The sequence below is a fragment of the Vidua chalybeata genome, chromosome 1 (assembly GCF_026979565.1).
Source record: "Vidua chalybeata isolate OUT-0048 chromosome 1, bVidCha1 merged haplotype, whole genome shotgun sequence".
In the NCBI taxonomy this organism is placed as follows: Eukaryota; Metazoa; Chordata; class Aves; order Passeriformes; family Viduidae; genus Vidua; species Vidua chalybeata.
The window spans coordinates 2,570,813-2,596,084 of record NC_071530.1 but is presented as its reverse complement, the minus strand read 5'-3'; the positions used below and the strand labels follow the sequence as shown (position 1 = coordinate 2,596,084).

General features: G+C 44.6%; 1 protein-coding gene across 1 annotated transcript in view; it reads right to left on the bottom strand.

Annotated features, from left to right (window-relative positions):
• Positions 1-25,272, bottom strand: part of LOC128796984 (obscurin-like) — a 170,825-nt gene that overhangs the window by 126,956 nt on the left and 18,597 nt on the right. The window contains exons 7-25 of the mRNA XM_053959121.1: positions 24,169-24,441; positions 20,145-20,420; positions 18,991-19,266; positions 18,076-18,351; positions 14,020-14,295; positions 12,626-12,901; positions 11,256-11,531; positions 10,101-10,376; positions 8,948-9,223; positions 8,223-8,489; positions 7,501-7,770; positions 6,939-7,202; positions 5,217-5,483; positions 4,792-4,904; positions 3,651-3,804; positions 2,119-2,280; positions 1,881-1,985; positions 941-1,207; positions 106-375 (exon numbers count right to left, since the gene is read on the bottom strand). Of these exons, the coding sequence (XP_053815096.1) occupies positions 106-375; positions 941-1,207; positions 1,881-1,985; positions 2,119-2,280; positions 3,651-3,804; positions 4,792-4,904; positions 5,217-5,483; positions 6,939-7,202; positions 7,501-7,770; positions 8,223-8,489; positions 8,948-9,223; positions 10,101-10,376; positions 11,256-11,531; positions 12,626-12,901; positions 14,020-14,295; positions 18,076-18,351; positions 18,991-19,266; positions 20,145-20,420; positions 24,169-24,441 (4,620 nt within the window). The remainder of the gene's footprint in view (positions 1-105; positions 376-940; positions 1,208-1,880; positions 1,986-2,118; positions 2,281-3,650; positions 3,805-4,791; positions 4,905-5,216; positions 5,484-6,938; positions 7,203-7,500; positions 7,771-8,222; positions 8,490-8,947; positions 9,224-10,100; positions 10,377-11,255; positions 11,532-12,625; positions 12,902-14,019; positions 14,296-18,075; positions 18,352-18,990; positions 19,267-20,144; positions 20,421-24,168; positions 24,442-25,272) is intronic.

Here is a 25,272-nt window from a genome sequence, read left to right as displayed (position 1 = left end):
ACCCAGCCCAGAATAGAGAATATATATGGCAAATTACTTTCCACGTACTGTGAGAGGGAAGGTCTTTGTCCTGATTCACATGATATGTATTAAAAATCACATTACCTCTGACAAGCAGGTTCGCCGTGGATTTGGATTTGCCAATGGAGAACTGGATGGTGCCTGTCATATCAACACTTGTTTTTATTATTGTCAGCCTGTGGATGGTGCCTTCCTGCTGCATGATGATGTTTCTGCCAGCCTGCAAGGCTGCTCCCTTCAGGAACCACTTGGCAGGTTTCACAGATGGAATGGATGTCTCACATTCGAAATTGGCTTCTTCAGGCTCAGTCACATCCTCATCACACAATTCTTTTACAATATTAATGGCTTGCTCTGGACGGAACAAGAGAGCAGGGATTTAGGAGCCATGAAAGCTTTTCCATTATCAGCCTGAACACTCATGACATCTTTTCTGCACTTATGAACTCAAAAGGCCTTAAAACATCTTTTTATTCTGTATAAAAGCAAGCAGATATTGCTGGTCACAGGCCAGAAAGTGAATCTATATCTCTTGATTCCTGGTCCTAATTCTAAAGTCACCTTCCTATACTGATATCAAATATGTAATACAATAAAATGGAAAAAAAAAGGTTCATTGGAATGCAGACGTTGATAGAAGGAGCTGCAACATTTATCTGAAAAACAGACTTTATCCAATACATTTGGTAAATGTCCCTGGAATAGGAATTCCCTCATTTTCCTTAGGAGAATATACCATATATTAATTTTTCAGCATGTCCCTGTGTGTAAAAGGATCCAACACCGATGGACTTCAGAATAAATAACATGAATTAAAATTCACTTTTAAGCAGTATTGCGTTTCCAAAGTAAACAACAAGTGAGCCAGCCCGTCCTCCTCCCAGTGCATTCTAGGGGTGAAAAAAAAGGGGTTTTCTACCTTCAACAAAGAAATTAGCGCTGGTTTTGTCATCGAAGGCATCACAGGTGTACGTGTCCTCATCTTCGTAGTCGGCGTCGTTGATGACGAGTTTCCGATAGACGCCCTCGCTCACGATTTCGTATTTCTCACCAGGGTGAATTTCCACGTCCTTTTTGAACCACCGGACCTTGGCATTGGCTCGGGACACCTGGCACTCCAGGAACCCCCGGTGCTTCCACAGGGCGATCTTATCCCGCAAGGGCTTCACGATTTTTACGGGCAGCTCTACGAGGGCAAAGAAAATGGAGTAATCAGTACGGCCTCCATAAGAACTCATCAGCAATATTTCTTTTATGTGCAGTAATTTGGATGCTGACAGGAATCCCCGCTGTGCTGAGCACTCATTTAACAAGCTTAATTAGTTAGAGTTAATCAAAAGGAAACTTTTCCTCCGTATTTTACCACTGGAGTGGCTGAACTGCAGAAGTAACAGGTGGTTTTTCCTCAACACCTCACAGCACTGCTACGGCAAAACCAGGGACTGATCTCCAGTTTCCTGAGCTCCTAAGCAGTGCGTTAATTCAAACATCTTCCTTTTCTCTTTTTCTATCACATTGTTTTAGTTAAACACACAAAAAAAAATGCTGGGTTTCGTATACATACACAAGAAAGTGAAAATGCAAGACAAAGTCAAGGTACAGCTTTTTGTGCCTCAAATTTCACACACAACTTTAAATTTAAAAACTCTAAAGGTGCAAATCCAACCTCCTGAGAAAATTTAACTGGAATTAAGCCAAAATAAACTCTTAGCTGATATTTACCAGGCAGCAAAGTAGGCAGTTTTTCTTTCTCTGAACCCTGTAGGACTTTTTTTAACCTTCACGTGCAAAGTGAGGGAAGTGAACTGTTTTGTAACGTGAGAGAGCAGAAGCAGTGCTGGCACGAACAGCAGAATTACCTTTTACAGTCAGCTGAGCACGAGATTCTGCCTTTTCTGCTACGAATTTGATCTCAGCCGCATCCTCAACCTGGACACGTGTGTACGTCAGGGAATAGGTCTTTCCTGGGAACAGACACAAAAACAGACACAGCTCAGCTGTCCCAGAGCAAAACTTTATTTTCTACTCTCCCATGCCAGCCTCTCATCCAACCCACCCCCATTCCAGACAAAAATCCCCTCTTTTTTTCCCTCCTACCATCCTGCCGCATTTTGATGTTGTCGGAAGTCTTCAGCTTGTTGTCATTTTTGTACCACTGGGTTTCGACCTCGTCGTGAGAGATCTCACAGATGAAAGATGCACTCTCGTATTCGTTCACTTCCACATCTTCCAGTGGTTTTACAATCTTGACATCCCGGGCTGTGAAATCATAAAGACAAGTATTTATTTGGGGGTTTCTCCACAAGTGAGTATGGTGTGTTTACTTTCTGCATAATTACATGATTAAAAAAACAGGACTGTGTTTTATTCTAGATGAGCCTTTCTTCCTGGGTAGTTTCTCTCTTCAACACAATGAATATTTTTTATGGCTGAAGCTTAGTGTAAGAGGATTTTATGGCTGCTGGAACTTCATGCAGGTATTAATGAAAGAAATTTCATTATTGATGATTATTGATTATTTCATATTGATGAAAGCAAATTCACCAAGAAAAACTAAACAAAAGTCTACAATTCTAGGTCATTATAAACTTGCCTCATTCATGCTTCTCTGCATGCTCTCCTCCGTTTTACATGGGAGATACCTTTTTTCAGAGTCTCCTGAACTGAGTATAATCCTCTAACTCTGCACCTTGGCACTCCTTTTGCCAGAACTGATCTATTTATCTCTGCTACTGCAGCCCTTTGTTTTTGACAGAGGCCTTGATACACCTTGGATCAGCCTCAGGAGCAGAGCTGAAATGCAAACAACAACCCATCCCAACCCCAAAACCAGGGAGAAAAGGGGGAGTCCAACAGAGCCATGGGGCAGAATTTCATGAAGATACTGCTGAATCCAAGCGGCCACATGAGGACAGCATCTGGCAAGCCATGAGAAAGATGCTCTGTCTTTCACTAAGAAAGAGCTGATCTGATTTTCAGATGCCCCTTTAGAAAACAACATTTGTCAGGGCACACCAGAGCTGTCTGTTGAGTAATTTGCCTTTATCTCAGAGTTTATCTCAGATGCTTCGGAGCCTGGTGACAAAACACACCTGGTGCTTCATCAGTTGCTCAGTGCAACACTCAGATGGAAAAACTGCCTCGAGCATAAAGGAGAGGTGCAGGCAGAAATAACCACCCTTTCCTTAGCATTTATAACCTAAAAATGAGGGCACTTCTTGAGCTCATACCCAAGGCTTGTCCAATCCCTATTCAGGCAAAGTCCCCCTGTGACAATGGTGCCACCAAACCACATCAGCACCAGCCACTGAACCCCTACTTCGGGCCAGCATGCCCAGTATTTCCTGACCAATCCAAAAACACCAATCCAAACTGCCAATCCAGAAACACCATTCAGATTCCAGAGCATAGAAGTCACTTATGAGGAATGGAAAACTGAGTTAGGACCTCTTCCAAAAATACTGCAAGGATAGAGCAAGCACAGGACAGCTTTGCCAGCATTTTCTCACCAGGAAGAGAAACTTAACCAAAATGAGCAATTGTGAAAAACAAACACTCCACAAAGAATTTCTTGCTGTCTAGCCAAAAATGCTCCAGTACATGTATTTTCCTACTTCAGCCAAACATACCATGAACCTTTAGAGTAGCTGATGTCTTGTCTTCAGCTGCTTGACATGTATAGGTTCCCTGGTCTTCATATTCACACTTGTGAATAATGAGGCTTCTCTTATTTCCTTGGGAGATAATCCCAATGTTTTTACTTTGCCGGATCTCCTTCCCATCCTAGAAGGGGAAAAAGATCCAAGCAGATCACCCTCAACTCCTGTAGATCTGCAGTAAGCAAAACAGACATTCAGATCTGTGCTTATTTCATCCTTCTTGTTGGACTGAATGGAAAACTGTGTTTAAAGGAACATGTGTTGAATATTCATCACAGGGCAAAGATTTCAGGAAGTTGGAATATCTGAAGAACACACAGAAATTTTGGATTACCTCTGACACCTTTTTTGAAGGCTTAAAACACCATGCAGAGTTGGCAGCGAGTCCCTTCAGACATAAATGGTTTTGAACTAAAAGAGGGTCAAATTTAGACTGGAAATAAGGAAGAAGCTTTTCACAATGAGGGTGGCAAAACACTGGCACAGGTAGCCCAGAGGGGTGGTGGATGCCTCATCCCTGCAAACATTCAAGAGCAGGTTGAACAGGGCTCTGAGGAATCTGATCTGGTTTAAGATGTCCCTCCCTGCTCATGGAAGGAGGTTGGAAGTGAGATGACTCTTCCAGCCCAAATTCCACCTTGAAGAACTGCTGCTACCCCAAGTTAAGGAAGGTATCAGCTGAGCCCCAAGGGAAGTACATGAAATGCCAGAGCTGATCCCCAAAATAAGTGTCTAGGGAAAGGGAACTGGTTTGTCACTGACAAAGGAAATTGAGGCTTCCCTTTATATCCCATTTCCCAAAACGGCTGTAAATCCTGGGTGAATACTGCTTGGTGTGGAGTGAAGCACAAGACTGCAAGTCTGTAACAGCAGTGCTCACATTCTGTGCAAGAATAGAAAAATTTAGATTTCAATCCAATATACAAATACAGTAAATAAAAACCTGAGTGTGATAAACTGGGAGAGAAAATGAATGTAAGGACAAGAGAGCAATGCTAAGAGCTTTACTGCAAAGGCTCAGGCTCATATTCCCTGGAAATAGAATTAAAGGCTCCCATTCCCTTCCAGAGACGTGAGAACTTAAAATATCCCAATCCATTAAGTGCTGTACCTTGAACCACTTCACATTGGCATTGGGTTTGGACAGCTCACACTCGAACGTGGCCTTGAGCTTCTGAGTTACACTCACATCTGCCAAAGGTTTGCTGATCCTCACAGGCAATTCTGGGAAGGAAAGAGAAAGTCCAGTGAGTGGGGAATGGGGTCACACAAGCACTGATGGGTAGGCAGAGCCTGGCTTCCATGATAAATAAAATTTGTATTGGTTTGGGCACTTTATCATTCCCTCCCACTTTGTCATTATTCTGTGGACAGCGATGCCACAATGATCCTGTTGGCATCAGAAGGAAACATCACCGTGCTTTACATCCCTTGCAGCGACAAGGAAAATTTGTTGCCCTCTAAAGTCTGCTCTCCAGGTCAGGAGAAGACAATTGCATCCATCACCCCAAGCAGGGCTGGAGCAGCCTCGTGTACCTGTCACAGTGAGCCTCCCTGATGAGTTAATGCCCTCTGCTTTGAAGGAGATGAGTCCTGCATCTTCCAGAGCCACCGAGGAGAGAGTCAGTGAGTGTTTCTTGCCCAGGACACTGAAGCTGATGTTGGGTGAGGGTTTCAGACGAACACCATCCTTCTGCCAGGTCCCCTCCACGTCCTCATGGGACACCTCCACCTCGAAGGTGACAGTCCCTTTCTCAGCCACCTCCAGGGGCTGAAGGCCTTTCACCAGCTTGATCTGCCTCACTGGAAAACAACATGGAAAAGTTGGAGATCTTGCACCAGCAGCTGTGAAATAGCCTGAGGACTTCCAAAACGGATTATTTCCCCATTGCTCATGCACCTGCCAATTGGCTGGTGCCAATTAAACAAGAACTTTTACAGGAAATAAAACCTGTTCATGACCACACTGCTAACATAGCTGCTATTTTTTAAATGGATGCTTTCATGAGACAAACAGATCAACCAAATATCACAGAAAACACCACTGGCCCTTTTCTATCGAGATCTATCAGTCTTTAGTAAAAGAAAGATAAATAAGTCCATGGCAATACTATGGACAAATAAGTCCATAGCCCCTTTTCTGTCGAGGTCTATCAGTTTTTAGTAAAAGATAAATAAGTCCATGGCAATACTGTGCAGTCCTTCAATCAGGATAAAACAAGGATGGGAGGAAAAAGGTATAGTAAAAGGAAAAAAAAACAAACCAGGACTGGTGCAAAATATGCTGACACCTCACAGGTTGGTGGCCAAAACAGCCATGGTTTGGGTGGATATTACCTGTTCCTGTGACAAGACATCCATGCCCTATCATCCGGTAAAATGGATTTGGTGTTTAAACTTGTATCACCATTAAAAGTAATTAAGTTGCCAACTAAAAAAAAAAAAACCCAAAAACATGATGAAGGCTCCAACACCTCTCCAGACAACCTATTCAGCCATCTGACCATTAAAAAGCTTTTTTAGAATATAACCTAGATATTTCTCACTGCACCTAAAGCCCATTATTTCCTGGCATCATGGAGATTGTTCCTTTCCACTTTGTAAGACATCAAACACCCTAAAGACTGTTTTCAAGTCCTTCCTCACCTATTATTTAGAACCAGCCCAGCACCAGTTGGTGGCAAGGACTTTATGGACAAAACTAGACAGTCCTCGAGTGATTAAATCCTGTCTTCACCTATCCTGTGACAATTATTACAAAAAAAGATGTAGGAAAGGGACAGAAGTACAGGGCTATGGATGAGGCACCATTAGTTTACACTCTGAGAGTGAAACACTCTCAGACAGAAGATTTGCTTTTGTAGTTTTTTAGACCTTGAATGAATATAGAGACATTCTGAATAGAGACATTCTGAATTTTTTGCAGAGAAAAATCAGGGTAATGGATGGCTGAAGAGGGATTTTTGGTAAAAAAAATCATACCAAGGAAAAACACAGAGCATATCAGGGAATGAGAAAGAGAGGAAAGAGAAGAATTTTTCAAGCAGCTTAAAGGTCAAAGCTGGTGGGATGAGATGGAGGCAACAGGAACCAGTCAGACATTCTTTGTTCATGGCTTAGCTTTCACCTCCTCTTGGTCATTTGACTGGTGGCCAAGCCCATGGCTTTGTCCCTGTGTCCCCATGCTAATGCAGAGACCAGAATCCACCTCCAAACCCTGCCTGGGGTATTTATAGAACTGAGGATCACTGAACTCACTTTCCACATTGATCTTGGCTTGGGTCTTGTCATCGGGGCTCTCGCAGCAGTAGAAGCCCCGGTCTGCGAAGGAGATGTCTTTGACCACCAAGGTGTGCTTTGTTCCCTCAGCTTTGATCTCTATTTTGTCACTGGGCTTCAGCACAATGCTGTTCCTCATCCACTTCACCTCTGCAGGCTTGTTCAGCTCTACCTCCAAGGTCACTGTCTCCCTCTCTTCAACTGTTTTGGGCTCCAGCTTCTTCATGAAGGAGATTGAGGCCTCTGCAAGAGAGGAGATATTAGCAGGAATGTAGAAGATCCAGAAAACAGGCTTTGAAAGAAAATTAAACCAGTGGCTCATGTACCTCCAAACACAAAGCATTCTGGGCACTCCTATTTAATGATGCTAAAGCAGAAATTCCCTGCTGCTGACATAATTAATTAGAGAGAACGCCACATAAAACAACATCATCATAGAATAGCTTGTGTTGGAAAGGACCTTAAAGACCACCTAATTCCAAGCCTGTGCGTGGGCAGGGTGACATTTCCAGCCAGTCAAAGGGGCACTGCCACCTCTTACCTCTGACTCTGAGGTTGGCTGTGCTTTCCACGCCCTCAGCATTGGCGGTGATTTCAGCTGCATCTTCCAGTGTCAGGTCAGTGATGGTGAGGCTGTGGTCGGTGTCCTTCTGAGAGATCACGTATTTCTTGCTGGCTTCAATCTTGGCACCATTCCTGAGCCAGGTGACCACGGCGTCACTGGGAGAGACGGTGCACTTGAACACGGCCTCTTTTCCTTCCTCAGACACCACGCTGTTGAGACTTGTGACGAATTTCACCACTCTGGGAGCTGATGGATAGAGGTAAAAGATTCAGGAGCATGTCCTTGAGGCATGGCATGAATGCCTCCAAACAGCTAAAAGCTTCCATGACTTTACTGGAAGCAGGAATTTGATTACTTACAGTAAGTGATGGCAACAGTGGATCATCATATTTCCCATGTCTGAGTAAATTTTGTGGACAAAGAGAAGCAAAAAAAAGGGGGGAATAAAATCCCATCTTTTATTTGGGAAAATGAATTCTGGCCTTAAATGCAATATGAAGAGACCTGAGCCCAACAGGTCTCACAATCATTAGGTTTTTCACAAATAGAGGTTCCACTGACACTGAGAGGGGTGTTCTGTATTTTGTTCTCAACACGGGAGTCACCCCAGACACATGAACAAATTCAGCTTTGCAGGGCTGTAACAGCTGAGGACAAAACCCAGGGATCCCTCCACACTGCCACCATTAGAGACCTACGTTTGGGGACGATGGTGATGCTGCTCTTGTCATCCCTGGACTCGCAGGAATATTCTCCCTCGTCCTCAGCCCGGATCCCTGTTATCGTCAGGGTTCGTTTGATTCCCTCCTCGCGGATCTGGAAACGCTTGCTGGGCTTGATCTCCACACCATTCCTGCTCCACGTCACCTTCCCTTTGGCGTGGCTCAGCTCACAGCTCAGGGACACGCTGCCACCGATCTCAGCTTTCACGGCCTGCAGCTTCTTGGCAAACTTCACCGGGATTTCTGAGATCCAGGAGAAGGGAAAAGTGTGAGGGAGGAAAAGGGAAGAAACCTGTTCTAAGAAACTGGTTCTGCCCAACTTTGGAAATAAATAAGGAAACAAATAAAATGGCCCTAAGTATTCGGGGCTCAGGGGAGAGAAAATCTAACTAACATGGAAATTCAGGCAGATTCCTTTGACATGGTATTTTCAGGTCCCTGTCATTCTATAGGAGGATACAGAAACAGGAGGGGAACATACACCAGAAGTACCCGTCGTGGGCTTCCAAATTGGCCAGCAAAAGACAAAAATTGGAAATTTTGAAGATGGAGAACTTTACTGGCCCATGATGGGGCATCCAGAGAACGTGCAACAAGCCTTGAGGTTGGAACAGTTTCCAGAAGAATTTGGATTTCACCTCCACCCCACCATGAGGGAAGTGCAGCTGGTTGGGTTGGGCTGTGACCTGGGCACTGCTCACCTTTCACCTGGACTCTGAATTCCTGCTTGTCATCCTTTGTCTGGCAGGTGTAGAGGGCAGAGTCTGTGCTCTCAGCTGCGTTCACTGTCAGCGTCCTGGACGCCCCCTCACTTTTTATCACACATTTCTTGCTTGCCTTGATTTCTGTGCCATCCTTGAACCACCTCACTGCAGCGGTTTCAGGCGTGACTGAGGTTGTCAGCGTGATGCTTTCATGTTCTTGAACAATGAGAGGCTCTTTCTGGACAACTTTCTTTTCAAATTTAGCCTCTGGTTCTAGAAAAGACAATAAACCAGGAAAATTAACAACTTTATGCTCAAATCCTTGACACAGCAATTTTATATTGCTCTCTCTTCAGGGCTCCCACCAACAGCTCATCCATAACCTGTAATAAACCAGGGAATATGGCTCAATATTTGTGGCTGGTATAATCTTTTCCTGAGCAGGAAGAAAGAAAATGGTCTTCTCAGACAACCCAGAGCTTCTGTTTAGAAAAGAAGCAGAGGAAAGGAAATGCAAATAATTTATATTCTATCTGCTGCCCATAAAAAGCTTGTTTCTTGGAAGTAAAATTGCCTAAATAATTATTTCCCTTCCCCTTTTTAGGATCTTAGATAAAATTAAGATGAGACATTAATGGGCTGAATTTGTGGTCTGTTTTCTATTTGCTTCACTGGCAGGAAGGTTGGAACTTGACCTTTAAGGTTCCTTCCAACCCAAACCATTCTGTGATTCCAGTCCCTTCTTTTTGGCCTCCTTTCTATCTTGTACAACCCTTTGCCACAAAATCAGGCATTCTGGGGGCACACACAAGCAGCAGACCAGGTTTTCTGAGTCACTTTTCCCCATGGCTCCACTGCTGTTCTTCAAAACTTCCCACATCTACTTTCAGCTCCCCACCACTGAAAGAGGTTGGGTGATATGGTGTGTGAAAGAGATAAACAAAAAAGCTATGTAGCCTTTCCAGACCCCCCCAAAAAAAGTCCAAATTTCCCACCTCTACATTGCTAGATTAAGAATTAATGTGTCATGTGCCTCACTGGTGTTTCTCCAGGGGAGACAGTGGCCGTGCCAATGCTGCTGTGTCAGGAATATCCAGTTTTCCTCTAAGCCACAGGGTCTGGTTCTTCCCACCACAAAGTGAGCACTCACCAGTTGGTTCCAGTTTGAAGGTCAGCTTCTGGCCTGCAGCCTCACAGATATATTCCCCAGCATCCCTCTTCTCCAGCTGCTCTACCACCAGATGCCGGGATTTGCCCAAGGTCTCTATTTTGAATTTCCGAGAGGAAACGAGCAGTTTTCCATCCTTGTACCACTTCACTTCCGTTGCATCCTGTGCTACCTCACACGTGAGGGTGGCACTTTCTGTCAGGACAGCCTTCACCTCCTTCTGGACCTTTTCCTGGTTTATAAATGCAGGTTTGGGCTCTGAGCACAGAAAAGGAAAAATAATTGTTGACGGGTTAAAATTAGATTAATCTTAGAGATTTCCGTGGAGAGGCTTGGAAAATATTTAAGTTGTCACTTGCCAAAACCAATTGCCATCACTGAGCAGTGTCTACCCTTCTGTGGGATGGAGTTGCCACTTGGAAAATTGGGAAATAAGAGCCTAGACATGGAAAGGACCAAGAGAAGCCTTGGCATCAACCCTACAGCTGCAAGTCACCAGGTAAAAAAATATTTAATCCAAACTTTCCCAAAGAACATCTGTCTTGCATATCACGATTAGCTCCCAAATTCCTTTTACTTAAGATCTCAGACACAATAAAGCAATTTCTTGGAATATTTCACAGCAAAGGGGCATTTAGCAGCTGGCAGGAATAGTAAGACATCTCAAAAAAACTGAGATCTCAATCACACAACAGCCCAAATTCAGAAAAAATGCTGTTTACAACCCATCGTGAGATGTGCTGCTACTGATACTGCAAATGACAAAACATATTCCAGCCTCTAAATCTTCCAAAACAGGATTGCAAGACTAGCAAGGAAGGGATTCTGTAATGGCTCTTTGCTTACAAGAAGTTCAATGTACAAGAATCACCCTTGGAAGGAATCTGAACATTAATTATCTCTATTATATTTATAACAGAGAACTGTTAGACTGGCTAATAATGAGACAGAACTTGTCCCATGCTAAAGCCAAATATTCCCATTTCCACAAATCCAGGTAACCAAGCACAGAAAATCAAGTGAACTCTGCAGGCTGCAAAAAAATCCGTACTATTGCAACAGAGTCTTGGAGGAATAGTTATTTAAATTATTGCTGTATTGGCCTCTATTGAATTCTGGCAAAGAATCTTCTCCCACCTGTGACATCGATCCTGAAGGTGAGTTTTTGGCCAGCAGCCTCGCAGGTGTACTCCCCTGCATCTTTCTTCTCCACCTGGCCCACCACCAGACGACGCGATTTGCCCTCCGACTCCACCTTGAACTTCTTGCTGGAGGTGATGAGTTTCCCATCCTTGTACCACTTCACCTCCGTTTTCTCCTGGGCCACCTCGCAGCTCAGTGTGGCATTTTCTGACAGTGCAGCCTTCACCTCTTTCTGCACCTTCTCCTTGTTTGTAAACGCAACTTCTGGCTCTGGAAAGAGAGAGAAATCCAGACTTTCTCCAAAATATGATGTTGCTCAATCCACTTATCATGGCCTACAGGTAGCACTGGTAAAAAACCCTCTGACATGACAGTCCCTATCTAAGTCTATCAGAAGAACATGCAAAGGACCTTGTGGTGGGATTTTTGCCTATTTTATGTTTTTTGGCAGCAGTAATCTCTCTATGGTTCATAAAAACATTGTCAGGCAGGACCCAGTCAAGGCAGGACATGTTTTGAAGTTAATTGCAAACTATCAAATTTCCAGAGGAAGGAGCTGTTCTGGCATTATAGTCCCATAAAATTGATTTCTTTGATTCTCAGCAGCTTCTTCTGCTTCTTCTCAGGTCATTTTGTTAAATGAGAAAGGTGCTAGACCAGCAATGACATGTCCAGGACCCTATTATTTGTTCTCAGCGCAACCTTGGGAAAAGCTCAGCTCATCTCACATCCAAATGGTGAAATCTCCCTGTTCTCCAGAGACACATCAGCCACACCACTTAGAATTGGATTGGGAAGCTGTGAGGGAGCTGGGAAGCTGAATCTATTCTACCTCTCTATGGCCCCAGTAGGGAAATACAACTGGGATGAGTCTCCATGACACCTTCTTTCCTTACTTGCCATTTTCTTAACACCTTAAAGACCTGAATATATATCAGGCCCTACTTCCATGACTCCCTTCAGGCTGAAATGAGCACTTCCAAGGTAAAGAAAAGGAGTGTGGAAATTGGGCAGGCTCTCCACCATGACCCTGCACTGAGAATGAGCTGTGGTGCAGATTTGTTCTCGTTGCCCCAAGATGGGAAAAAGGACATGCACAATCAGTACCTTTTTTTTTTTACATCCCTTTCCCTCCAGTAGTGTGTAGCTTCCAAATTTTTCCAGGGATTCAGCTCCCTGTTTTAAGAATTTTAAATGTTTGACAAAGAACATAGGAAGAAAACTTTCATTTGTATCCATCCTAGGCCATGCCAACGAGGTACTCCAAAAATTTGAAGTGTAACATGAAGAGGACTTATAAAATAATGTAAATTTTTCTAAAGCTTCTAGAAATAAGACTGATGGGCCAAAGAATCTTCTCCCACCTGTGACATCGATCCTGAAGGTGAGTTTTTGGCCAGCAGCCTCACAGGTGTACTCCCCTGCATCTTTCTTCTCCACCTGGCCCACCACCAGACGACGCGATTTGCCCTCGGACTCCACCTTGAACTTCTTGCTGGAGGTGATGAGTTTCCCATCCTTGTACCACTTCACCTCCGTTTTCTCCTGGGCCACCTCGCAGCTCAGCGTGGCATTTTCTGACAGTGCAGCCTTCACCTCTTTCTGCACCGTCTCCTTTTTGATGAACGCATCTTCTGCCTCTGCAATTGAGGGTACAAGGGCAGGCTTTGAAAATTCACAGATCCCTTCCCAAGTGCACACATCACCTTTTCAATTGTGGTGCTGAAATTAATTTCCCATTCACATTCCCCGCCGCCAGCACCTACTGAATTTTTAACATTTGAATTACATCAACTGCCAGCGATGGAGTCATTCTCTGGTAGTCCAAGGCACAGCCTCAAAATTGCTTTAATTTCCACCATGACCTTTCTTCAAAATTTGAAGAAAGTAACATATCCCAAAATCCAGCAGCACTAAGGTGGATGAGGTCTCTCAGAATTGGGTTTGCTGTAAGAGGACAAGCATAAAATTGCCCAACCAACCCAAGAGTTGCAGTTTACTTTGCCAGCAAAACAAATATAGTGTTGGGAAAACAAACTGTGTGAGCCTATTCTGTGTCTGTATCTTTATTTCCCAACTGTTCTCAAGATGTGTCATCCTTAAATTATTTTTTTCTAATGAATGAAAATTAGCCAGCCTCCATTGTATTTGCACCATGCCATGGTCAAACATAAATCTGATGTATGAACTCTTCAATTTGCTTTAAATTCATCAGCATCCAACTGAAGGATGTCAAGATTAAAAGTTGTCTTGAGTATCAAGGTGAAAAGAGCTGGTTTCCTCATTTCCGGCTTCTGAGAACAGATCTGGCATTTCCATCCAGTTGATAAAGGCCATAATATAAAGGTTTCCTCTAAAATAAACTATGTTTCAGAAAGGAGTTTTCACAAGAGAATGCCTGTGCTCAGATCTGCTGTGCCCTTTAATTTATCCAGAAATTACTGCATTCTCTGTTTGCTATCAGTGCATGTCCCCGAGATTCCCAGGGAAATCTCCCAGGGATCTTCAGCCTGACCTGAGTTTGGGACTAAAGAAATCCACTGCATGCTTAGTTTCTAAAAAACAAAGACAGCTCTTACAGCTTGAACATAATTTTATGGATAAACCAAGACCAGTTAAGTGCTGGCTCAGTCACTGCCTGTTGAGATGGAGTTTGACAAGCCATGTAACTTTCCCCCGCCCTTCAATTTTTCAGGATGAAAAACAGGGATTTCCGTTTTTTCAGGATGTAAAACAGGGGTGCAGCACATTCTCCCACCTTTGACATCGATCCTGAAGGTGAGTTTTTGGCCAGCAGCCTCACAGGTGTACTCCCCTGCATCTTTCTTCTCCACCTGGCCCACCACCAGACGACGCGATTTGCCCTCGGACTCCACCTTGAACTTCTTGCTGGAGGTGATGAGTTTCCCATCCTTGTACCACTTCACCTCTGTTTTCTCCTGGGCCACCTCGCAGCTCAGCGTGGCATTTTCTGACAGTGCAGCCTTCACCTCTTTCTGCACCTTCTCCTTGTGGACAAAGGCATCTTCTGCCTCTGCAAAGAGGGAAACATAATTGGGAAGATATATAAGATGGAAATATCTTGTGTCAAGAAGTTCTTACTTGTATGAGGAGTAGATGTTGTGCAGGATCTTGGACCTTGCAGTGCTGGTTTTACCATTGGGCATGATGATCTTACAGGTCTTCTCCAACATAAATAATCCGATATTAAACTCTTGTAAGTAACACGGCTTTGCAGTTCTATTTATCTAATAAATAAAGCTATGTACCCTCAAAATATAGTCCAGGTAATTATGATCCCTCTCTGACTTGTCCTCATGAACAGCTCAACCACCCCATTTGCAAATTTCTTACAATGAATATAAAGATGAAATTCTCTCTCGTGTCTTGATGATATTTCTACTCCCCACATTTGGAACGAGCCAAATACAGCACAATGGTGAGTTGTCACCTCCACTATCACATTATTCAGAGGATTTTGCCAGGTATTTTAGATCAAAATTGGGTGCTGCTCAGAAAATACCTTGTAACCCAATCCCAGAGACAGGAAAAAGACACAATTCTCATTATGGAAAAGCACTCGATGAATATTACACATAAAACTAGCATATAAAATTTGAAGTTTATTTTTATTCCCTAAAAAAAAATCTGATTTTGCAGCAAACTGGCCTCCTGACGGGAGGGTGCAGCTATGGGGAAGGCAGGCTCTGTTCCCAGAGAACAAGAGACAGGATGAGAGGGAATGGCCTCAAGCTGGGCCAGGGGAGGGTCAGGCTGGACATCAGCAGGAATTTCTTCATGGAAAGGCTGGTCAGGCACTGGAAGGAGCTGCCCAGGGAGATTTGGAGTCCCCATCCCTGGAGGCGTCCAAGGAACACCTGGACATGGCATTTAGTGCTCCAGGCTGGGTGACAAGGTCGGGCACAGCTGGGACTTGATGGTCTGGGAGGGCTTCTCCAACCTCATGATTTTGTGACCTGGGAAGCTCTCGGGGATTCTGAGCCACTTCCATCCCCTGTGCTACTGCCTTCCTCTCCCCAGTCACCCCCTGCAGCCTCCTGGAGCCATCCTTGGCTCCTCCTGGATGACTTTCTCTCCATCACATCTGTGCTCTGAACATCAGCAGCTGCCTGGGAGGGTGAGGAGAAGGGGCAAGCTCAGGTCGAGTTCCTCCACTGCTGACAGTGGCACCACGCGTGGTCCTGGGCCACATCACAGCCTTGCTACGAATATTGCACAGTCCACAGAAAGAGAGGAGTCCTGCAGGGAGCAACACAGAGCAGGAATCCAGCTTAGGGGCTCTGAGTATGAGCTCCTCTGTTTATATTGGCTGTAGAAGGGGTGTGAGGAGATGCTGTAGTCATTTAGAAGGCACATGGTCTGTGCTGGGCGATGCAAAGCTCCTCAAAGGGACATGTCAGCAGCATTTTGACATCTGAAAGGGCTTGAGCACTTTGCATTCAAAACTGATTGCAAAAATATTAATATTTAAACTCCCATCTACAACTTTGAGTGTGAATATGCAGAGTGCATTCAATAGGTTATAAAACAAGCCTGTGTCGATGAGGGCTGTATTTAAAATGCCGGGTTAGCAGAGCAGAATATTCTAGACTCATATCACTTGTCCTTTGCATTCCTGACCTTTCATATAAACCATTTTTATACTGATAGGAAGTGTGACCAAAACTTATAATCAGCTTCCAAAGTGATTTGCACCAGTTAATAATTTCTTTTAGAAACTCGTTTTAAATTTAAGCAACTATTCAGTGAAGATGACATTTCCAACCTTAAATGAAACTGGTTAGTGAAGATTCAGTGGAAATGAGGAAAAATATTTTCAGGACGTGAAACTTTCACTGATTTAAAATATGGATTCCACTGCATACCCTGAATCCTTAAATACTGCAATTTTAGAATCAGCTCTTTTTCTACATGTCCAACTCATTCCCAAGGTGTGCAGCAACTGATTTTTTTTTTTTTTTAATATTAACCCAAAAACTACAGTGGCATCCCAAAACCCAGCACTGAGCATCTAACCTTCAACCTGTCCTTAAACAGGGAAGGCTTTTGCTTCCAGCGGAGCCCCGGAGTACAGGAACCCTGAAAAGCTGTCCAAGTGCAAAGGCACCAGGATAAATTAAGACCCAGAAATCCGCTGCACTTTGGGATAAACTAGTAAGAGAAGGATTTCTGCTGCAGGAGAGCCAACCACTCCGAGTACGCATAATCCCTCCTGACTTTCACACTGGATCATTTTCCAGCCAGCGCTGGACTGGCACGTCGTGTTGCAGTTGCTCCCATGAGCAATACAGCAACGGTAGCTAAGGCAGGCTGATGGCACAGGGCAAGGGGTCACATTACCCTGTGCCACCACGAGGTCACCTCGCTGGAGAGAGAGCTGGAAACCTTCCTGAGGCAGACAGCTCCCTCAGACAGAGAAGTTCATGTGCAAAACACTAAATTTCTGTTTTCATGCAGCAGCACATGAACCAGTGTCAGCAGCAAACGATGAATTTGGTTTATAACAATTTTGCCCGGAGAAGCTGTGGCTGCCCCATCCCTGGAAGTGTTCCAGGCCAGGTTGGACGGGGCTTGGAGAAAACTGGGATGGTGGGAGGCATCCCTGCCCGTGGCAGGAGGTGGGAACAAGGTGATCTTTAAGGTCCCTTCCAACTCAAATTAATCTGTGTTTTTATGATGGTCTATCAATGTCCATATTGAATTTTCTCTGGAAGACACCTCTCAAATCTATCCTTACTTATTCTTTTTTTTTCCTTACCTATCCTCCACTGAAACTTGCATCTCCCTCAGCCAAAGAATGAGCTACACAAAGAATGAAAAAGAGCCAAAATGCCCCAGCTCACAGCCCGGGTACCCCACACAGAGTGGAGTCAATAGATTCACAACACAGCTGTTCCTCTACACTGCTGATAAAATGCCAAACCTCTGTTTGGTGCTATAAGAAAACAGAGGTGAAAATTGCTTCCCTGTTCTGATCACCTCTGAATATGAGACAAGAATTTTAATATTAAAAAAAGAGAGATTTGGCTGTAAAGATGGTGGAGTGCTAAAAATATTAAAACAAGCAAACCCTTTCTTAACATCAAATTCAGAAATGATCACTCAGAATGTAGGTGGTGTCCACGGCTGCCTGGAGCCTGAGAGAAAATTCACCAGATATCTTGTAAAATATACTGAGACCAAAGAAATCACAGAATCATTTAGGCTGGAAAAAACTTGGAAGATCATTGAGTCCAACTGCTCCCCCAGCACTGCCAGGTCCCCAAGTGCCGCATCCACACAGCTGTCAAATCCTTCCAGGGATGGGGACTCCTCCACTTCCCTGGGCAGCCTGCTCCAATGCCTGACAACCTTTTTGGTTAAGAGCTTTTTTTCCAATATCAAACCTAAACCTGTGGTGGAACTTGTGACCATTCACTCTTGTCCTAACACTTGCAAAAAAAGAAGGAAGGAAAACAGTGATTTCCATAGAAGAATGCCCATAACAGGAGGAGGAAAACCAGTACTGGTGATCAAACTGGAAGAATTTTTGGAGCACAGTGCCTACTATTGAAAAATCTTGTTCACTTCCACAGCTGAAGGAGATAAACAGGGAATTGAGGAGCTGACATCAGGATATGAACAGGTCAACTCCAGATCTGCCCAGTCCTACACAACCTCACTGAAACAGCAGCTCGGACCAGCATCAGAAAGTACTTTAACAGCTTTTCTAATATTCCATCAGAGAAAATGGGGGAAAGCACCCAGATACAAAGAAAATCCAATTAAATGCAACCCAAAATCTGTCTCCCACCTGTGACATCGATCCTGAAGGTGAGTTTTTGGCCAGCAGCCTCGCAGGTGTACTCCCCTGCATCTTTCTTCTCCACCTGGCCCACCACCAGACGACGCGATTTGCCCTCGGACTCCACCTTGAACTTCTTGCTGGAGGTGATGAGTTTCCCATCCTTGTACCACTTCACCTCCGTTTTCTCCTGGGCCACCTCGCAGCTCAGCGTGGCATTTTCTGACAGTGCAGCCTTCACCTCTCTCTTCACTTTGTCCTTGTTGATAAATGCATCCTCTGCTTCTGTGGAGTGGGAGAAGTGATTTTAAAATCACACACAAGTTGATGCTGTCCAGAGTGATCAAACCCAAACGAAAAACATGACAACTTCCACATCTCTGGTATCTTTTTATGCTTATACAGGATGTGGGCCTTTGTCGTGCCTGAGAACAGCGCATCAGCCATTTCTGAGAAAAATGATGCAGTGCCTCAGGATTTCAGCTTCTTCCCACCTCCACAAGAAATCCATTGCTTTGTTCCATAATGTAATGGATAAATAAATACCAAATCTCATTTGCCACCAGGACCCATATGGAAACCTTGTTCATTCTAGGAGACCGTTTTCCTACTTCTTCCGGACTTATTTTTCCTACATATCTGGGAGACAACCTTACCTTTATCCTTATAAAGGCATAGAATGGAACGGAATGGAAACTGTCTATCTTTCCATTAGTGGGAAATCAGAAAACACCAAGGGGCACTGAGGGGGATCCATCCCATGGTTGAAGATATCCAGCTGTCATCACTGTGACAGTGGACAGGTGGCTGATCTCCATCCCTACTCAAAGAAGTTTACGGCTGCACAGAAACTAAAGCCCAAAGTGTGGTACATTTTTTCGGTATTAAGGGACATTTCTGTGATGAGAATGAACAATCTCCCACCTTTGACATCGATCCTGAAGGTGAGTTTTTGGCCAGCAGCCTCGCAGGTGTACTCCCCTGCATCTTTCTTCTCCACCTGGCCCACCACCAGACGACGCGATTTGCCCTCAGACTCCACCTTGAACTTCTTGCTGGAGGTGATGAGTTTCCCATCCTTGTACCACTTCACCTCCGTTTTCTCCTGGGCCACCTCGCAGCTCAGAGTGGCATTTTCTGACAGTGCAGCCTTCACCTCTTTCTGCACCTTCTCCTTGTTTGTAAACACAACTTCTGGCTCTGTAAGGAAACCCCAACAGTCACACAGAGCTTTTTGCAGTCATTGTCTCTGGTGTTTAATCAAGCTCCTCCTATTTCACTGTACTTGCCCCAACAGGTAATATCATGATGGGCCATTAGTGCAAGAAATCACCTTCATCTCTGTCTTGCCAAGAGGTGAATAGGAATGGGAATTTGATGGGAATTCTGGGGTAATGTTAAAAACTCAGTTTTAGGAAGATTTAAATGCAGGATTTGGAGTACCACTTGCATTGCCTGAACCCTCCTCCCTCTTCTCTCTTTTTCTCTCCCTGTGTCTCTCCAAGATTCCAGTGAATCAGAAGGGAACAGCACCTGTATCCTTATGTCCATTAACTGTTGCTCTTTTTTTGCCTATTTGGGATAATTCTATTGTTTTCCATCTAATCTTGGAATGGTTTGTTGGTAGGGACCTTAAAGATGATCACAACCCAGCCCACCCGCCATGGGCAGGTTCCCCTAGACCACGTTGCTCCAAGCCCCATCCAATGTTTAAGGGATGGGATCTAATCAGAGCTCTTCAAACACCTTCCCCTTCCTCTTTATCCATCCCTCTGCTGCCCATCCCTCACACTATTTTCCCATGAGAGTTTTTCTGCAGACACACCAGCTAATTGTGAGAGGAGAAGGAATTTCCATCCTTTCCTATGATTTTTTGGTTTTTTGTGGTCACAACCAGTCATGGATGCAGAACCATGTGTATAAAATACTGTTATGAAAGTTGGCAAAAAAAAAAAAAAAAATCAAGTATGATGGCTGAGATCTTTCACCCCGGGGAGATCGTGAGATGATCCTCTGGATGTAAGACACTCAAAATGCAATTCTCCTTGTTACCTTTGGAATTCCTGGCATTTTCTCACCTCTGACTTTGACTTGGAATGTTGTTCTGTCGTCCTTCGTCTCACAGGTGTAGCTGCCTTGGTCTTGCTGTGTCACCTTCTTGATGATGAGCTTGCGTTGTGTCCCCTGGCAGACGATTGTTGTCCTCTGGTCCTGCTTCACCTCAGTCTGATCCTTCCTCCACACCACAGTCCCACCTGCAGCTGACACCTCACACACCAGCTCCAGGCTCTCAGAAGGACCGACTGATACTTCTGGAGTTGTTTTGGGCTTGTTGACAAAAGTAACAGCTTCATCTGGAGTGGAAAAGAGGAAACTGTTTATGCCTTGGTACAGGTTTATCTGCACAAAGTTAGGAGACAGCGGTTATTGATCATTATTCCATTATCACACACACTTGATGCCTCTCTTGACAGATGGTGCAAACCCCTCTGATCTTCAGATAATTGCTCTCAATTACAGTGAAATCCCCTTCATCTGCCCTACATCCTCCTGGATCTTTCAAATCAAACGGAGACGCCCTCAAGTTGCTCACACTTCATTGACCACTCCTTGATTTCGAAGTCAAGCAAGCTCTGGGGGATATGTGTTGATGTCTGAGGGCAGAAACAGCTTTGAAAATGTCGGAACCCAAGGTGTCCCTCAGACACTCTTGGATGTTCCGGGCCCAGGGCAGAAGCCTCTGAGACCCTGGCAGGCGGCCAGGAACCCCTGTGGTCTTGAGTCTGACCCATGGAACAATTTACCAACCTTGCAGGAAGAACAAGAAATCACAAAAGTTTAGATATTATAATAGAAGTAGTCACAAAGTGAAAGGTAGGATTTTTGAGTGCTGTACAGGGAGGTTTTAGGCCTTGTACAGAGGGGTCTAAGTTTTGTACATGGGGGTCAGAGGTTCTAAGATGGAGGGATTTGGGCGTGCCCTGTCCTCCTTCTTTCTTCTTCCTATTCCCCATGGTCTTGGTGGTGTTGGCACTCACAGATTGGTTTAGAGTAGAAAGTCACTGTTCAACATAGGTAATAGGCATTAGGGAAAAACTATAAACACCTAATACGTAATGTGTGATATAAAAGATGGCACTAGCCCCTCGAGAGAGGGAGACAAGGACAGAGACAGGGACAGAGACAGAGACAAAGACAAGGACAGAGACAGAGACAAGGACAAAGACGGAGACAGAGAAGAAGACGAAGAGAGACGCAGAGAGAGACGCAGAGGGAGAAGAAATCAAGGACAATGTCAGAGAGTCTGTGTGCCTTGAGATAACATGCAATAAACTGCCTTGAGACCAGACGACTGAAGACTACTGAGTCTTTCTTTGAAAGCACGAGTTAGAAGAGAGACTTTACCACCACCCAGAGTCACCCCAATCTGGGGGAAGGCTCTGACATGAAAAGACCTGGGAAGTCTCAGAAAATCTACTTAGAGGTGATGAGGAGCCTTTTTTAAATGTTTCTGAGCCCATTCCTGCAGCTCCTTGCTCATAGTACCAATCTACTGGACTAACTCTTCTCCAGGCCAGGGCACATATGGGATAACCTCATTGATAAAATATTCTCCAATTTCAAGTTAGGAAAAAGCTTGAGCAACCTGGTCTAGTGGAAGACATCCCTGCCCACGGCAGGGGGTTGGAAGGAGATGGTTTTTAAGGCCCTTTCCAACCCAAACCATTTCATATTTCTATCAATATACGAGTCAATAATCTCATGTCTTTTGGCTGAAACTTATCTTCCCTGCAGAGAACTCAGAACTGCTCACACAGCTCAGTGGAGGTTCCTGCATGGATAGCTCAGCTCAAACCCTGCTGACAGCACAGATAAGGGCTGTGCAAACACAGGGTATTTGTCATGTAGGCAGCAACAACTCAACATTTTTATCAATTAAGACTCTTTGCAAAGGTAAAAATCAAAGACTGCCTGTCTTTGAAGGCAATAAAGTGAGGACAGAGACCCCGGTGTAAAATGTGAGCAAACCTCCTCAACACAGCTTGTCCCTAAGCCAAGGAACAATATCTGATGGGCATGCCAGGTATTTCAGAGCCTTTGCTCCATCAAGGAAGAGCAGGCTGAGGGCTGTCACTTGGAGCCAATCTCAGCTCAGTATTGCATTTCCTTCAGCAACAACTGTTGCTTTCCATCACCGAGTACCCCAAGGACAATTGCCATGCCAGGCACGTATTTAATTAAAATTTGCATTCATTAGGACTGACGTATCTTTCAACAATGAGCTGACCAAAGGAGGAGGCTCCCCCCAGAATCCTGCTGCTCAGGGTTATTGGGGTATCTCATTACCCTCAAGGCAGACTGATTCCCTGCCCTGAGACCACCCCCTGAGTGTGCAGTGCAGCTTCTCAGCACTCTGGAAAAGGTTTATGGTGACACATGAAACAAGGAGGAAGCTGCCCTGGCTAAGGTGTTGTCACCAGGTTGTAACTCAATCCTTCCTCACCAAAAAGTTTGTGGGGTTAGGACATAGCGTAACAACCTCAAACTGCTGAGGGCAGGGTTAGATGGGTATTAAGAATAAATTCTTTCCTGGGAAGGTGGGGAGGCCCTGGCAAAGGACCCAGAGAAGCTGTGGCTGCCCCTGCACCCCTGGAAGTGTCCAAGGTTGGATGGGGCTTGGAGCAACCTGGGATAGTGGAAGGTGTCCCTGCCCGTGGCAGGGGGTAGAACTGGATGAGTTTTAAGCTCCCGACCCAAACCTTTCTGTGATTCTAGATTTAACAGGCACCATTTTACTTTGCCTCAGCCATGTGATAGGAGCTGCAGGTGAGATTCACCCAACCTGCCCACGGCCAGGAAAAAGTTTATACCAAGCTCAGGCAATCCTCTGTACCTGGTGCTCAGACAAAAGCACAACCAGAACATTTCTAAAAGACATCTTTGCTCTAATCAGACAGTATAAATCAGATTGCACAAATTGCCTTTTGAGGGGTCAGTTTGGGCAGAGCCTGGTTGGCTCTTTCAGACCAGTTTTTCAGTGGGTAAAGTCAGGGGCTGGCAATTGCACTCCCAAGAGAAATTGCATGATGTTGCATTCTCAGAAGAGAACGGAAGGTGAGGTGCAGAGTAAATATCTGAGCAAGCACCAGCTGGAAGCTCTCCCTCCAGCTCACTAAATCCTGCAACAATCCCTGCAGACAAGTGCTGTCCTAAATTAATCAGCTTTGCTGAGACTTTAGTTAGCTCATGGACAGCATCACAGTAACCTGGATATTCTGTTACAGGTCACAAGCATTCAGTTGTGACTTCTCTTGAACTGCATTGTACTGCAGATGTGCCTGGAGAAGCTTCCAGGAGAGTTTCAATCTGAAATTTAGGAACAGGTTAACAATTAGACTCTAGGCACAAGCCAGAAAACCCCATTTAGAGGAAAAGTTCCCACAAACATGCAACTCGAATCAGTTGAATTTCACAGATATTGAATTTCACAGATGAATTCTTGTGTCATTTTATACTCTGGCTCCATCCTGGGCTGGAATGCAGTGGTGACAAGCATTTCTCTTCTGGGTTTGACCTGACAACCACGTGCTTTGTGTGATGGGCACGTGACAGGGACTAACGGAGTCGCTTACAGCGCCACAGGGAGATCACAGTGTCCTCTGGGAACAGCAGGAGATGTTTAACTCTCAAAATCAGGAATTAAACTTGTCAAAGGAAGGCACAAGGCTCTCACAGCAAGGCTCTGAACCCCTGACCGAGGTGGTCCTAAGATGATGCACATGCTGAGCTCAAAGAATGAGAGGCCAGATGTGGCTGCCAGCTGTTCAGCCAGCACCGTGTTTGGGCTGTGCTCCTGCCCTAGAAGAAGCTTGAGCTGACTCAGATAAATCACAGCATGGTTATATTATATGCCCATACTCTGGGTTTGCACCCAGGATCACAACAAGGGTCAGAATCTCAGAGCAAGGGTCAGAAACACTCTCAAAGTGTTGTGCAACCTTGGCCCAAAAATCTGTCCATTTGTAAGGCAGGACAAGTCTAAAGAACAAAATCCTGCATTTCTCACACAGACTCTGGTCCATACTTGCAGTACAAACTTACCTGAGACTTTTAAATCAAAAGTAAGGGTGTCATCCCCGATTTTGCAGGTGTAAGTTCCTTCATCTTCTTTTGTCACAGCCGAAGCCACAAGCTTGTGCAGTTTTCCTTTGTCTTCCATGGTGAATTTCTTGCTGGCTGTGATCTCCTTCCCATCTTTGTACCACTTCACCATGATGTTGGCCTCGGAGGTCTCAGACACAAACTCAGCCCGTTTCCCAGCGATGGCCTTGACAACTCCTCCAGTTTTTTCTTTGTTTACAAAGTTTGCAAGTGCTGAAACAAAACAAGGACACAGCTCTGGTAAAGAATTCTGTGCACAGCAATAAAAATGTACATTGACATCTACATTAGGTATTCATTTATCATAAAACAAAATGTATTTATTTAATTATGGATCTAATTACTAGATTGCAAAGCAGAAACAGACAAGTTTCCAACTATATTCCTGATTATTCAGTGTCCAAAAAGCAGAGCACATAGATGGCACAAGAGGCTGAGTCAAGGAGAAGAAGCTCCAGGAAACAGAGCTTTAAAATAATATTTTAAAGAAAGGTGAGGAAAGAAATACACTGGAGGTAAAGCCAGGAAGGTTATTCAATCATTATATTGTAACCACCTGACAAATAAATTGACTCTTGAAGAGGTTAAAATATAACCTAGATAAATTAAATCACATAAAATTAATAATCTATATGGACATCCCATAGGACCAAAATGAAAAGAAATTTGTTCCTGGAAATTAACTGGAGCATAGAAAAGAAACAATGAATCTGGCATCATATTAACATGGAGTGAAAGAATTGAGTCACCAATTGCCTCAAAGCAAAAGATTCAAACCCACACCAATATCCAAGTGGGAAGGGAAGGGAAGGGAAGGGAAGGGAAGGGAAGGGAAGGGAAGGGAAGGGAAGGGAAGGGAAGGGAAGGGAAGGGAAGGGAAGGGAAGGGAAGGGAAGGGAAGGGAAGGGAAGGGAAGGGAAGGGAAGGGAAGGGAAGGGAAGGGAAGGGAAGGGAAGGGAAGGGAAGGGAAGGGAAGGGAAGGGAAGGGAAGGGAAGGGAAGGGAAGGGAAGGGAAGGGAAGGGAAGGGAAGGGAAGGGAAGGGA